Source organism: Rousettus aegyptiacus, unplaced genomic scaffold, assembly GCF_014176215.1.
Source record: "Rousettus aegyptiacus isolate mRouAeg1 unplaced genomic scaffold, mRouAeg1.p scaffold_m13_p_3, whole genome shotgun sequence".
Classification (NCBI taxonomy): domain Eukaryota; kingdom Metazoa; phylum Chordata; class Mammalia; order Chiroptera; family Pteropodidae; genus Rousettus; species Rousettus aegyptiacus.
The window spans coordinates 127,482,581-127,497,557 of NW_023416306.1; the positions used below are offsets into that span (position 1 = coordinate 127,482,581).

Genomic DNA, 14,977 nt, shown 5'->3' on the forward strand with positions numbered 1-14,977 from the left:
CATTTCCTTCTGCATTTTTAAATGTTTAAAATATAAGATTTTTCATTTTAAAAATTCTTGCTTAAATTCTCTTTCTCTCATTCTCTCCTCTCCTTCCCCACCACCCCTAGTTTATCATTACCAGTTCAAGATGCAGTTCTTCAACCAAATTGAGAAACCAGTAGAAACAACTTTTACCATGTCACTCCTTGGAACGAAAGAGGAAATGCAGAAAATTCCCATCACTCTGTGAGTATGAGGAGTAGCCCCGTCTATGGTGATGACAAGCTTAATTTTCTTAATTTTTTCAAAAGTTAGGCCAGACACAACTCCTTCTTCTCAGCCCATTATGACTGCTCCAAACGCCCTGGCAGATGGGCTCTCCACCCAAGCCCAGCACCTTGTCACCATGCCTCCTCAGCCTCACCCAGTCCCACCAATCGCTTTATGTGTGTGCTACCTATGTATGTGATGGGCCCGCCGCAATGTGAGTTCAGGACAGAGGGAAGCCAGAGCCGGCCCAGTCCATGTTCACAGTGCAAAAGTAGATCTGAGCAGGGAGGAGTGGTGAGGGCCAAAGCAGGTGTCCACGGGAAGGCCCTGAGTGCCTTTCCAGTGAGTTCTGAAAAGTAGCCCAGAAATAAAACTGGTATCATTCAACTTGGCACAAATTTCCCATCCCAATTGGCCTGCACTGCCAGCCCTTCCCATCTGTCCTCCCTGTTACACACCTGCTCACAACACAAGCAGTGACCTCACGCCTCCTTCAGAGGCACCCCAATTTCACTGGTCAGAAAGGGCCCATTAGTTGCTTTTCTTCAGCATCTCGACTCTCAGCATGGGCTTTTCTTGGAAAGTGACACTAGCCCTCCACTAACTCCAGGGACAGTCCTCAGCTTCCAAAAATTGTCCCCAAGCTTTGATCTCTATTCATCAAACAGAAGCAGTCACTGAGTAAGCGTCTGTTGGTGCTCTGCACTAGAGGTAGAGAGTAAACAATTGTGCTCCTAGCCTAGTGGGGTGGGGACACTCGTAAACAATTCTCTACAACAGGGGTCCCCAAAGTCCGGGCTGTAGACTGGTACCAGTCCATGGCCTGTTAGGAACTGGGCCACACAGCAAAAAGTAAGCAGCAGGCAAGCAAGCAAAGCTTCATCTCTATTTGCAGCCGCTCCCCAGCACTAGCATCGCCTCAAATCATCAGGCATTAGATTCTTTCTCATAGAAGCACCGGTCCCTGGTGCCAAAAAGTTTGGAGACTTCTGCTCTAAAACATCCTGCAGGAAGTGCTATAATGGGCCACTCAAGGGAACCCTCCATTCATCTGTCTCACCCTAAAACCAATGTTACCTGTACATTCTCCCAAATCTCTCCCCAGGAAATTGTTTTAAATAGTGGAAAGGGCATCTAGGTGTTCTGTCAATGTTGGACATTTTTAATGTCATGGAGTTTAGTGAGTAAACCTAGTAATGATATCCATGAATATGCATTAAATCTTGCTCTAAATTGGTGTATCCTTTTAATATGTGGTTTTGTATTACTGTTATGCTCTGTGGTCTTAATAGAAGTTTCCATTTAGATGTGGAGGAAAAAAGCATCACTAGGAAAAGAAGAGTGTGGTTTGGCTCTACGAAGTTAATCAAACCTACAGATAGCTGTGCAGAGGCCATTGCCAAAGCCTCACTGTCTCTGCAGGAACAGTTTCCCTAATTTGTTAACCTAGAATCTAGGAAGCCTGAGCTAAACGGAGTTAACTAGAATTTTTATTGTGGAACTCTTGGAGCATTTTTAATATGCTAACTCAGAAAATCATATGATTTTTCGAATATTACTGGTCTGTAAAATCTTTCTTCTCCTGGAGTATTTACTGCTATCTCTACTAATAATCCGTCCAACCTCAGTTTGAGAAATATAGCAGAAAAAACTATCCCAAGTCACTTGGGCAAACCTAACACATCCTGAATGTGTCTACGCATCACTTTGCTATTACAAATAAACTGACTATGTCTGGTTTCCTTTGTGTCTTCAAAGGGGCGAAGGAATTATTAGTAATAAAACCTATTCCTTTCTTATCACATTGGATATGGATATTGGTGAGCTGGTCATGATCACATTAAAGCAGGAAAACAGCGCGGTGTGGACCAATGTCTGGAACACGGTTCAAACCATCATCCCATGGGGGAGAGAGCCCCTCAATTCAGGCCTTGTTCTAAAGAACATCAGAGTCAAAGCAGGAGAAGTACAGCAAAGGTGAGCGCTCGTTTAACCTCCTCCTAACATCTGTATCTATACATGCCAGCACTTTCACAATTTAACACTTGCATTTATCTTATGAAATGAGCACTGTTAGGTCCTAATGATGGAGTACAGACACCAGAAAGGTGAAATGACCATCCTGACTTCACCCAGCCATAGACAAAAGGACCTGCACTCAGGTCTTCTGAGTCCCAGTCTAGCCTCTTCCCACTGCCCGTGGTTAATAACTTCCTGCCTCTGGAGTTTGAGAACCACCTCACTGGCCCAATGCTTCTCAAATCCCGCATGTGAATGAATCGCCAGGTGATATCGGTTCTACTGGTCCAAGGACCACACTTTGAGTGGCAGTGACCCAGATGTGACATTTCTTTTTTGTTGTTTACCCAGAAAAATGCTATTAACAGATCACAGTCTCAAAATCTCACTCTGTGGTGGCACCTTTCAAACTTTGGCGTGTCAAAGAGTCACTGAGAAGCTTATTAAGTATGCAGAATTCCCGGCCCCACCTACAGAGCTTCTGATTCATTGTGGTCTGTAAAGAGACCCAGGACATACATTTGTTAATAAGAAATTCTGATATCGACCAATGGATTACCCTTAGGAAATGCTGCTCTGTGTGTTTTAACCTCTCCTTTGGCCTTAAGGTCTCCAGGGACAAGAAGGAGTTAGGGAAGGGGTAGAGAATGAAGGAGAGAAAGGACAGTCCAGCTGCTGATTCAGTCCTCTCAGCCAGGGAAAGAGATGCCCAACGTACTTTGCCACGGCAACCATACTTGTCTGCAGTTCTGCAGGTCTCCATGAAGGGAGAATTCTCTCTCCTACAGAGCCTTCCCCATCTCTTCTCTCCTGTGTTCAGGTCATGTGTCTCTCTTCTCCCGCTTTCCTTTGTTGGGAAGCCCATTTCTCTCTTTGGCTTGTCCCCAGTAGGGACGGAAAACAGTAGGCCTCTCAGCTCTGAACTACACTCCTCTTTCACCTCTCAGGTTTCACTGCCAGGAGGGGGCCTCAGGCAAATTTATGCCCCCACCCCCATCCCTTCTTAAGACTGTCTCTTCCTGGGATACAAAATCCTGGCAATTACGAAAAGCATACTCTGGAGTCTGCCAACAGATATTATCCACATGATCAATTTGAGAAAATTAAACTGCTTCTCTCCTCTTGCACACGTAGCCATTCGTGTGTGACTTTTTGGCCCTTGAGATCAGCTCTACTTCCGAGCACCGCCCTTCCCCGCATTCTCTCAGCTAGAGGGTAATCCCTCAGTTATAGTGTCTGTTCACCTTGACAATTCTATGTGACTTGACCTGAAAGGTGGTATAAATGGCAATGCAACCATCCTCACTAGTGCTTACTCACACAGCTCTCAAGAAGGAAAGAGGAGAAGGGTGGGAAAGGCACTTACTGAGCTCCACAGCATAGTGGGCATTGAACTAAGTGCTCTAGAGCATGAATCTCATCTGATCTTCCCAATGACCCTGTGAAACGAGCAGTACTGGCTGTGTGGATTTGGAAGCTAAGGTTCACAGAAGTTCCTCAGCTTGTGGACATTGCTAGTAATTGTCCAAGCCCAGATCTGAGTTGGGTTTGTCTGAGTCATTGTCCATTTGTTGCCTGTGCACTGCTTCCAACAGCTCCTTACTCCATCGTTTTCAGCCCTATTAATCCGAATTTCCTCAGTGCAATCTAGCAGAGTGGTGGCGCTGGACATTAATATATATGCACATCAACCCTTCCTTATGGCTATAGGATGTACATGCTGAAAAGAGAGGAAGGACGATGGGCTTGTAGTTTTTTTTTTTTTAAGTCGTAACTGCTCAGTGCTTCCTACCTGTCTTCACAGTATCAGATACCATTAGGGGATACCCAAAAAAATCTGAATTGTGGTTCTTGGCATAAAGAACTCTAGGACCTAATTAGAAAAACAAGATGCTTTAATTTTACTAATAATATAATCCATCCCAGAACTTCTCAAGACTTAATGTACGTGTAAATCACCTGGGAACTGTGTTAAAATGCAGTTCTACTTCAGTACGTCTGGGATGGAGCATGAGATTCTGTATTTCTAACAAGCTCCCTGTTGCTACTGATGCTGCTGGTCCATGGACCACACTTTGACAAGCATGAATCTAGTACTGCATGGCCTAGGAAGTCTAAGAAGAAAGATATGCAATCAGGCTGGTGCCGTTGAGTCTGTACTGTAACAGGCTTTGGGGAGGCCAGGAGACATTCCCAGAGAGCTAGGCAGAGAGCAAAGAAGAATCTAGACAGGACCTGGTGGCCTCTACATCAGCCAGCCCTAAACTCTAATTTTGGCCTCACTGCTTACCACCTGTATAGAATAAATAGGTAGAATAACTCAGAATAACTGCACCTTTTTGAGACTCAGTTCTTTAGTAATAAATGGGAATTATAGTATATATCTCATGAGACTAATAACAATTACCAATTTTTAATTACCTTCTACAAACCAAAATCCCAGAGCCAGGATGCAAACACTTAGACCTGTACTCATAATCTCTCTGCTGACTATAAGGAACAAAAAATCTGGTTAAGTCATGGGTCCTGTAACTCCACGGGAGGGATACAATGAGAGGGGATTTTTTTTTTTTCTCTGCAAGGCACAAAGTAAGGAATGAGAGGGTCTGTTGTGGGATAAAGAGAAAAGGCAGAAAATATTAGCCTCACAGCAAGATATTAAAAAGCAATTGGCTAAATGCAATGAGATGTTCAATTTCCACAGTAATCATATAAATGCAAAACAAAAATCAATGGCATTATCTCCAGTCACCCATTGGTTTGGCAGGAATTAAAAGACAGATAACATCTAGAGTTGGTAAAGGTGTGGAGAATCGGGCGTTCTCATATACTAGTAGTGGGAGTGTGAATTCCAGAGCTTCTGCAGGGACATTTCATTCAACAACTAATATTTAGTGAGTATCTATCTACCTTCTGCCAGTCACTCTTGTGGGCACTAGATACACAACAGTGAAAAGAAGAGAAAAGGCCTTGGTCTCATGGAGTTTACATCATCAAAATTTTGCATGTGCATAGTACGTATGGCCTGGAATATAATATGACCCAGAATTTAACTTTTAGGTGTCTGCCTTAAAGAAATACTAAAAATGTTCGCAACATATATATATGCACAAAATGTTTGTAGCAGTACTATTTGTAAATAGTAAACCATTGGGAAAATCTCAATATCCATCAACAGAAAAATAGCTAAATGCATTGTGTTATATTCATACAGTGGAATGCCATGCAGCAGATGAAAAAAAATTAAATTGATATGTACTCATATGACAAGTCTCCAAGTACATTATTTGGTGACAAAGAAAACATTCAGAAAAATATTTTAAAAAATTTTTATATTCACATATGAACATCAACAGATGTGTAAATGCATAAAAATAGATCTGGAAAGACAGAAAACAAACCACGAATGCACGGAGGGAGGCAGCATTGGTGAAGGGGAATGGAGAAGAGGATCTTTAATATTTTACTTTATTTGTTGACTATTTCAATTTTTCAAGAATGCATTTATAAATCACTCAAACACTTTAAATTCAGCTTTATCGAAGTGTATTTAACAAATAAAATTATAAGATATTGAAAGCATTTATGATTTGATATAATGATTATGAAAGAATTCCCCCTTATCTAGTTAATGCAGTCATCAGTTCACATATTTATTTTTTTTGCCGTTATTAAGAACATTTAAGTTTACTCTCTCAGCAAATTTTATTTATACAACACAGTGATACCAACTACAGCTACCAAGTTTTACATTAGAACCTTAGCCCTCATTAGTCTTATAGCTGAAAGTTTGTACCCTTTTACCAACTTCCCCCTATTTCCTCCTCTCCCCAGGCCCTAGGAACCACTTTTCTATGCTTTTTCTATGAGTTTGACTTTTTTTTTTTTTTTTTAGATTTCATATGTAAGTATTTGTCTTTGTCTGGCTTATACACTATTTTAATTTAAAAAGTTTGTTTGAGTAAAGACTTGAGTAATTCAAAACAAAACAAAACAAAAAAACCATAAACTAGAATTCACTGTGATACAGTTAATTTTTTTCTAATAGATGCAATTGAAGTTAGTAACACAAAACAGCACCTCAGACCAAGCTACTGGTGAAATCAGTCTGTCAACTGGTCTCCAAGAGAGACCCAAAACGAATGTGATGACCTCTTTGTCTGGATAGTATCTGCACCAATAAGAGGAAAGGACGGGGCTTACATGACAGCCAGACAGAGGCTGGTGACAATGGCCTCATGTCCAAGGACATTTAAGTCCAAAGAAAGAAGGCTGAGGAGTGAAGCCTGCCTGTGAGGAACAGTTGAAGGAGCTGCAAATACTTGCCCTAGAGTCAGGGTGATGTAGTAAAAAGAACAACAGTTACTCTCAAATCTTTGATTAGTGGTTAGAACAAAGGAAAACTGCCTCTAGAACTTTTAGTTTTTATAGAACTAAAATCATCCCAGAGCAAGGCTCCAGGAAGCCTTCCATTGATTGCTTTCACTGACTTAGGTTTTGCTTTTCTCTGAAGTTATGAAAATATTTGCAACATAAGAATCTAATTTAAAAAATATATGTATAGCATGTGTCACATCAATCGGGTATTTGACAAAGGGTAAAACACTTCAATAAGCTCCATCCAAAACTTAATGCTGTGTTTGCTTTATGTTTTCTATTCAGAATAATATTTTGCTCAGAAAACATGGATGACCCACAACTTCACCCAACCCAGGAGAAAATCTTTGTGAGATGTGACAGAAACTCTAAAAGACTGAAGCAAAAAACCTAATGAGCTTTAATAGAGACCCAATGTAAAAAACAAATGATCTCATTCCTTATTTGGAATACTTGCCTTATTTGGCAACCAAAGTTATATAAAGAATTTTGCATAAAGTTTAAATAAAGTTTAGATTTCAAGGGGAAGTGTGTTTCACTCTTATAAACTAAGCTTTTACAAACCATATTATGTAACTTTATGCAAATATTAGTATAACCAAAAATTTCCCAATTTTATTTCTGATTAAATGCAATATACACAAATTAGTGTGAGTCATTTTAGGTCTGTTGTTATAATTTAAAATATCTTTCTCAATTAAGTAAATTTCCCATATTTCTTTGCTAGTTAATTCTAATCAGTTTTTGAACCATGCTGGAAAGGTACTTCTTTATTACAAAACTAAGTGCTTCAATAAAGTGAAATTCCAATTAATCACTAGCTCTGTGTCCCAATTTTCCTCTTTTACTAATGCTTATAACAAAATCTAATGGAAAAATTGGTAATTACAAAATAGTTACGGGGATGTGAAGTACAGCATAGGGAATAAAGCCAATAATATTGTAATAATAACCATGTAGAGTGCCAGGTGAGCGCTAAATTAATCAGGGAGATCGCATAGTAAATTATATAAATGTCTAACCACTATGCTATCCACCTGAAACTAAGATAAAATAATATTAATTATCAACTCTAATTGCAATTTTTAAATTTTTTAATAAATAAATAACTTCTTTAAAAGCTAATTTAAAAACTTGGAATATCTCAAACAGTTAAGATATCCAATCTCAAACTATCCGATAATTATTAATAAATAATCATTAATTCTAATGTCGTTTGATCAGCAAATTCCATCCCAGAGCATGTGAAGGAAATACTAAGTGTGGTAATCACTTGGATATGCATTTCAGGTAATTCAGAGAGACGGAGCACACTATGCACATTTCACAGCCTAACCTGACATTTGCATAGGCTCGGCCCCCCAGAGCTCATAATACACATGCTCTTCATCAAAGCAAGATAAGTCAGAGCTGGTGAAAACAAAAATCCCGAAGAAATATCTGCCTCTGGCTAAATCAACTTAAGATTATTCACTTTTATTTCCGTTGGGAAGACCCACACAACTAAGGAATACGGGGGAAGGGGAGGAAGAAGAGTTGGCTCAATGTGGCATTGGGTCCTGAATGTTAATGTTGCCTGCAAAAGTATCCGATCAAACATCTAGAAATGATAGATATTAAAATGAACAATATTTCCCATTATGGCTAACATGCTAAGATTTACAATAAAATCATGTTTGCATTAAGCTGGCATGTTTTGTCATTAACTATCCAGAATGCATTTAAAATACAGTAGTATTATCTTTGGCTTCACTTTCCCAGTTTCGGTTACCCTCAGTTAACCGCAGTCCCAAATATTAAATGGAAAGTATCAGAAATAAACAATTCTAGGTTTTAAACTGGGAGCTGTTCTGAGCAGTATGATGAAATCTCACATTGTCTCACTCCATCCCACTCTGGAGATGAGTCATCCCCTTGTCCAGCATATCTGTGCCATACACACTCCATTCCCATTTTTCGCTTAGTAGCCATCTTGGTTATCAGATTGACAGTAATGGTATCATAGTGTTTGTGTTCAAGTCACCCTTATTTTATTTAATAATGGCCCCAAAGCACAAGAGTAGTGATGCTGGTAATTCAAATATGCCAAAGAGAAGCCATAAAGTGCTTCCTTTCAGTGAAAAGGTTTGCACACATAGGGGAAAAAAACATGTCTATAGAGTTCAGTCCTATCCATGATCTCAGACATCCACTGGGGGGTTTGGGACATATTCCCTGCATATAAGGGGGACTACTGTATCAGTTTTTGAAAATGTTCTTTGGCATATACTCTAGAGAGTCCATACATATGTATATCAGGAGACATCTAAGGAAATATTCCTATCGGCCTTGAAATCATCACAAGCAGAACTCCGCTCAAATGTCCATCAGCACAATGAATAAATGAGCCGTATTTCCATTTCTTACTAATGGAATAGTAAACAGCAGCAAAAAAGGTGAGCCAAGCTACATACACAAGAACAAGGCTGACTCTAGAGTGAGGCAAGGAGTCATCTAGGGTATGAAATGTAAAGAGGCACCCATGGATTTGTGCATTTGCACAAAGACACACAAAAATATATATAGTGTGATACAAGCAACTATATCATTAGGGATGGATAAACAGGCGGTAAAGTTATAAGTAAAAGCGATAAAATCCTAGCACAACAGTGACGCTGTGTAACTCTACGAAGGAGGAAGTACACACCAGAGTTTCCAGGTGCTAGCAAGATTGTGCCCACTCCAGGTGGCCATTGCACAGGCGCTCATTTTATAACCATTTTAAATTGTACATATACGATATATTTTATGCACTCATTTTTGGTACAAGTGTCACATTTCGCAATACAAAAAAAAGTAATAAAAATAAAGGACAGAGTTAAAACCAACATTTTTCTACTATAGTGTGATACGTTTTGATATTAATACAGTTTCACATGAAATATAAATAGAAATTATTTCATCTTTAGTAGGAAAACTTGAAGTGACATAGTACGTCATAACATTTTGGGCTGAGAATTCAATAAGCAACCAACATGACAAATGGTTAACTGGGACGTTTGAAACTCCTCTTGGCACGGATTATTTTCACTTGGGAAGATGTGTTCATCGACATCACATTTTCTGAAGTACATCTTAGTAGAGAAGTCAAATAGGGAAACTGAATAATGCAGCCACATCTGTTCATTGCACATGCAAAATGCTGGCTCGTACGCTGATTATACGCACCTCTCGCCAAAGAATGTGTATTTATGAGCCCACTCAGGAAAGATAACACTGGCATCTTGCCTTTCAGGCAAAAGCCTGTTTCTGCTGTTACTTCTAAGAGAGCACAAGGAAAGAAACAGAGTGTTATTGCACTGCAGCTGGGCTCTTTGAGGTGCATGAAGTCGAAGAGAAGGAAACAAGCTATCCATTCAACACTAAAATAAATGCTCTCCTCCACAGCAAAGCTGACTGCCCTCAGTGTTCACCTTGACACTGTTGCTGCAAATATTGTGAAAGCTTTGTTGCAGTTACACATCTCTGGGATGGCAAAGCAAAAAGCCGAACTGTCCAGTGCAATGCCCACTCTCCCACAGAGCCTGGATGAGAGGAAAGTCAGATGGATGGAAAATAAAGAGACAATCGAGAGGTCGCCAGATGGAAGGGGATTGGGTGTGGGGGGAATGGGTGGAAAAGGTGAAGAGATTAAGAAGTACAAATTGGCAGTTATAAAAACAGTCATGGAGATAGAAAGTACAGCATGGAGAGTATAGTAGTTGGTAACATTGTAATAACCATGTATGATGCCAGGTAGGTACTAGACTTACCTGGGTGATCACTTCTGAGGCATATAAATATCTAATCACTATATCGAACACCTGAAACTAATATTATACATTAACTGTAAATGAAAAATAAATTTTAAAAAAATTTTAAAGAGGCAAGCAAGAGGAAGGCTAAAGAAGTCAATCCCAAAAGTTGCCATCTTCCTGCTAACCTAACCTTACAATACCTACTTCTCCATGGATCCCAGTGGTCTGTGCATGATGAATGTCCCCTGACGCCTCATCCCTCCCATCTCTGCCTCTTCTTATGCCTCCTCCCTTTTCCTCTCTCCACCAGTATTTTCTCCTTGCCTAACTAAATCTTATTTATCTATCCAAGCCCAGTTACTTTCCCCAGTAATTTCCTAGCTTAGCCTAATCCATGGGATCTTTCTCTCCTCTGAATGCCTAGTCGTGACATGAATGATGCTCTTGACTGCTTACTTGGCCCTCGGTTGTTTGTGCCCTGCTGATTTTCCTTCTCCTCTCAGTCTCCTCTCCGCTCCCTGCCCTCTACTCAAGGGTGGCACTTGGCAGAATCCTGGCTTCCTTCTCTACGCCCTGGTTCTCTCTCTTAGGCACTCTCACCCACTCTTATGGCTTTACTCATAACCCATATAGGCCAAGGCCAACCATTCCCACATTAGAGCTCCCCCTTTACTGTCTCACAAGCTCAGAATGTTAAAAACAGAACCCACTATGTCCTCCCCGCATCCCCAAACCTGTTCCTCCCTATGCCCCCTGTTCCGAAGGCCATTGAATAATGTCACCACCTCTCAATTGCTGATGTCAGACACTGGGGGGTAGTAATCCATAATGTTTCCTCGCCTTTGGTCCCTCACAATCTATCACCAAATCCTTTGAATTCTACCTCTATTTCCTAACCGTATCTATGTCTTTCCACCTCTGCTGCCATCATCCTATCCCAAGCCACCACTTTCTCTTCTTACCTGGACGTTTGGAACAATTTCTCAACTCTTTCTGCTGTGTTGGCTCTTCTCTTCAATCCATTCTCATTGCAGCAGCCAGAGTGATCTTGGGGGGAAAAAAAAGTCAGATCATATTTTCCCATTTAAAGCCCCTCAGATGCCTTCCGAATGCTCCTTGAAAGGAAGTCCAAAATAATGGTCCTGACCTCCAGGCCTCCAGTCAAGTCTCCCACTACTTCTCCGTCATCCACTACATCATTTATTGTTCACCTGTTCCCAGATCAGCCTGCACGTCAGAACGGCCTTGAAAGCAAAACTGCCCAGGTCTCAGCTCCACATCTAGAGTCTGATTTGTTTGGTCTGGGGCAAGGCCTGGGTTTTGAGACTTAACTACTCTCCAGATGATTCTAATGTGAATGACATTTGAGAACCACGGATATAGACACAACGAGCCATTTTTCAGTTCCTTCAAAAGTGCAAAGCTCTCTCCTGCCTCTGGGCCTTCACCCTTCCCGGTACTTACATCCCCACCTCTTCTCCTGGCTTCTTTACATGCTTCCAGCTCCAGTTTAGGCGTTGTTGCCTCAGGGGTAACTTACCAAGAATTACCCCAGCTCACACAAGCTTATATTAGCTCTTCCTGCCATGCATACTCTTAACATCTTTTCATTCTTCTGGTAAAATGTCTGCAACCATGCCATGCGGAGCCATAAACAAAATGAAAAACTAGTAACACTAATCCTATCTTTATATACAATTTTGACATCGTAGAATTTTGCATTAATTTTGATTTTTAAAAAATACTGCATTCAAATATTATTTAGCTTGATAATTGAGTTTTTGGAGCCCCCTTAAATTGTGTACCCAAGGTGAATGTCTCAGTCACCTCGTCTTACAGCTTGGCAATTGTGGCATCGCTTATTTAATGCCTGTTTCCCCCACTGGTTTTGACCTCTGTGAAGTTAGGGAGAGTTTCTAGATGTTCACTGCTTTATGCTAAGCACCCAGCCCACTGTGGCAGAGTTGGTATATGGTAAATATGTGTTGAATTAACAAGTGAAAGTCATCTTTTTATAAGTGTGTCCTGTTTTTCCAATTAAAGGATTAGCTCCAACTACTGTATCTGCTCGAGATAGAGTTCACTGTCTCCTCATTCCGTTCAGGTTGGTGTGGAGGTTGACTTCCCTTCCCACTTCAAGGACATCCTCCTCATCTCTTCCCACCAACTAGCTCCTTCTTGTCCAAGCTCTGCTTCAGTCAGTTCGTTAAAAGCTCTTGCGTTCCGTGACCAAAGTTTTACTTTTAAAATAGGCCAATTACAAAAAGGATTTCCTAGAGGCTCAGAGCTACCTTCATGCCAAAGAAGCTAGAGTTGGGAGTGACCATAAGGGTCACTGAGAGTGGGGCTTCTCAAACTGTATCGTGCAAAGGGACCTTGTCAAATGCAATTTCGACTCAGTCGGTCTGCAGTGGGGACTGAGATCTGCATTTCCAGCAAGCTCGCAGGCGATGCCTTTGCTGACACCATTGCTGCTGGTCCCAGGCCGCACTGGGAGCAGCACGAATGTAGATCTGTGTTTTCCAACCTGCATGACGATATGCATCTCCCCGGGGGCACTAACAAAAACACCGCTCCCCAGACCCCCCCCCCCCCCGGAAACTCTAATCCAATGGGTCAAGGACAGATGCCAGAGATTTTTATTTTTCTCAAGAACTCTGGGTAATTCTTCTCATCAGAAAATTTGGGACGACATTGATTTAGTTCAAAACCTTCTTATGAGAGAACGGCAAACCTGTGGCTGATCGCTTCCCGTGAAGGGAGCCCTTACAGAGAGGAAATTTGCCTGGCCGTAATTTCCGCTCCTTGGTTTCTTCCCTGGAGGCCACAGAGACCAAATTAACGCTTCAAATATTAGAAGATAGCTGTATGAAACTGTGAGCTCCTGGAAGGCAGAAACTGTAATGTGTTCTGTTTGCGTGGTTTTGTTTGTATGGTCGTTTGTTTTAAATTTCTCATTTTTAAGATGTTTTACAAAAGCATAAAAGCAACATTTGAAATGATGCAAAGTTGTATGAAGAGAAAGCTAATCATCTCCCTGCATCTACCCCTTACCCATTTCAGTGAGTTAGGGCACAGAATAGTCACAGCCTGTTATGTTATTCCTTCAAACATCCACAAGCATTTGTACACACTCAGGGCTTTGCTGTTTTTAACAAAGTAGAATCTAGTATATAGATTACTTGGCAACTTACTTTTATTTTTTATTTTTCAGTTAATGATATATTGCTAGTATCTCTATAAGTCAGAATAGATTTGGATCTTTCCCCTAATTTCTACGTAAGTGGAATGCTGGAGAGACTAGGGCAATATTTTTCCTATTCTCACTTGGGCAGATGCCCTGTGCCCTGACCCACGCTAGAGGTGTGATTAGAATTTTTCTATGGTCATATACCTTGACATATATACCCATTCTCATATAGAGAAGAGCTGACACTTTTACAAAAATGTAATTATATTATACATTCCTTTTCAGCAAACTGATTTTCTTATTTGACAGTACCTCCAGAAATCTAAGTCAGATTAGTTGAGCTCATTAGTTTTGATGATTGCATAATATTCTATATTGTAGATGTGCCTTAATTTATTTGATTAGTCTCATACTGATGTGTCTTCACTTTGCTTCCAGCTTTTTGCCCCTCTGAATAATGCTACATGTAATATCCTTATATATATCCTACATATACTCAATAATAAGAAATATTTCTAGCAGTGGAATTGCTGGGCCAAATGCATATAAATGTAATAGATGTTGCCATATTGCTTTCCTAAAATGCTGCAACTGTTTGCAGTTCCACTAGTAATGCACGAGAGGCTATTCTCTTTCAACCTCCTTCCAGGCAGAAATATTTATTGCTCATTTTAATTTTTGTCAGTCTGATGAGTGTAGATGATATCATTGTTACTCTACATTTCCCTACCTACTTTAAGAATTGAGAATCTTTCCATATGTTTATTGATTTGCTTTACTGTAAATTAATTGTCCAAATCCCACTTTCTGTTAGAATGCTTGTATTTTTCTTGTCAGTTTGTAAGAACTCTGTATTTTATGAAATTTATGAACTCTTTCTCTTTCAGCTTTTTGCAAATATTTTTCCAAATCCACTCTTCTATTGATTTTAATTATAGTAATTTTTGCCATAAAACAGTAACAAAATCTAACATTTCTTCACAAAATAAGTATTTCCTGACTTAGTTATAGTTTCTCTTATTGTTGCATTGTAATTTGTAAAAAAATGAAAATTATTTTCTGAGACTTGTTTTTCTTTCTTAAAGGCTTTAATCAATCTGAAATTTATTTTTGTATATGATGGAAGATACGACGTCAATTTTATTTTCTTCTATGTGGATAAAAGTGGAGCTAACATTTATTAAATAAATTAATTTTCGATGTTGAATTGAGATCCCACTTTTATCATAAATTTAAAATACATACTGGGAACTATTTCTTAATGCTCTATTTTGGTACATTAATCTCCTTGTTTATTTCTATTATAATCAAACTTAATTGAGTTCAAAGTCTTTAATTTATTTGCTTACAGGGGCTTTATTTA

At 39.9% G+C, this 14,977-nt stretch overlaps 1 protein-coding gene across 1 annotated transcript in view; it reads left to right on the forward strand.

Annotated features, from left to right (window-relative positions):
- LIPC (lipase C, hepatic type) overlaps positions 1–7,252 on the forward strand; it is a 114,956-nt gene extending 107,704 nt beyond the window's left edge. Inside the window, exons 8-10 of the mRNA XM_016160434.2 lie at positions 111–228; positions 2,011–2,229; positions 6,934–7,252. Coding sequence (XP_016015920.1) covers positions 111–228; positions 2,011–2,229; positions 6,934–7,042 — 446 coding nt within the window. The 3' untranslated portion in view covers positions 7,043–7,252. The remainder of the gene's footprint in view (positions 1–110; positions 229–2,010; positions 2,230–6,933) is intronic.
- The last annotated feature ends 7,725 nt before the right edge of the window (positions 7,253–14,977 follow it).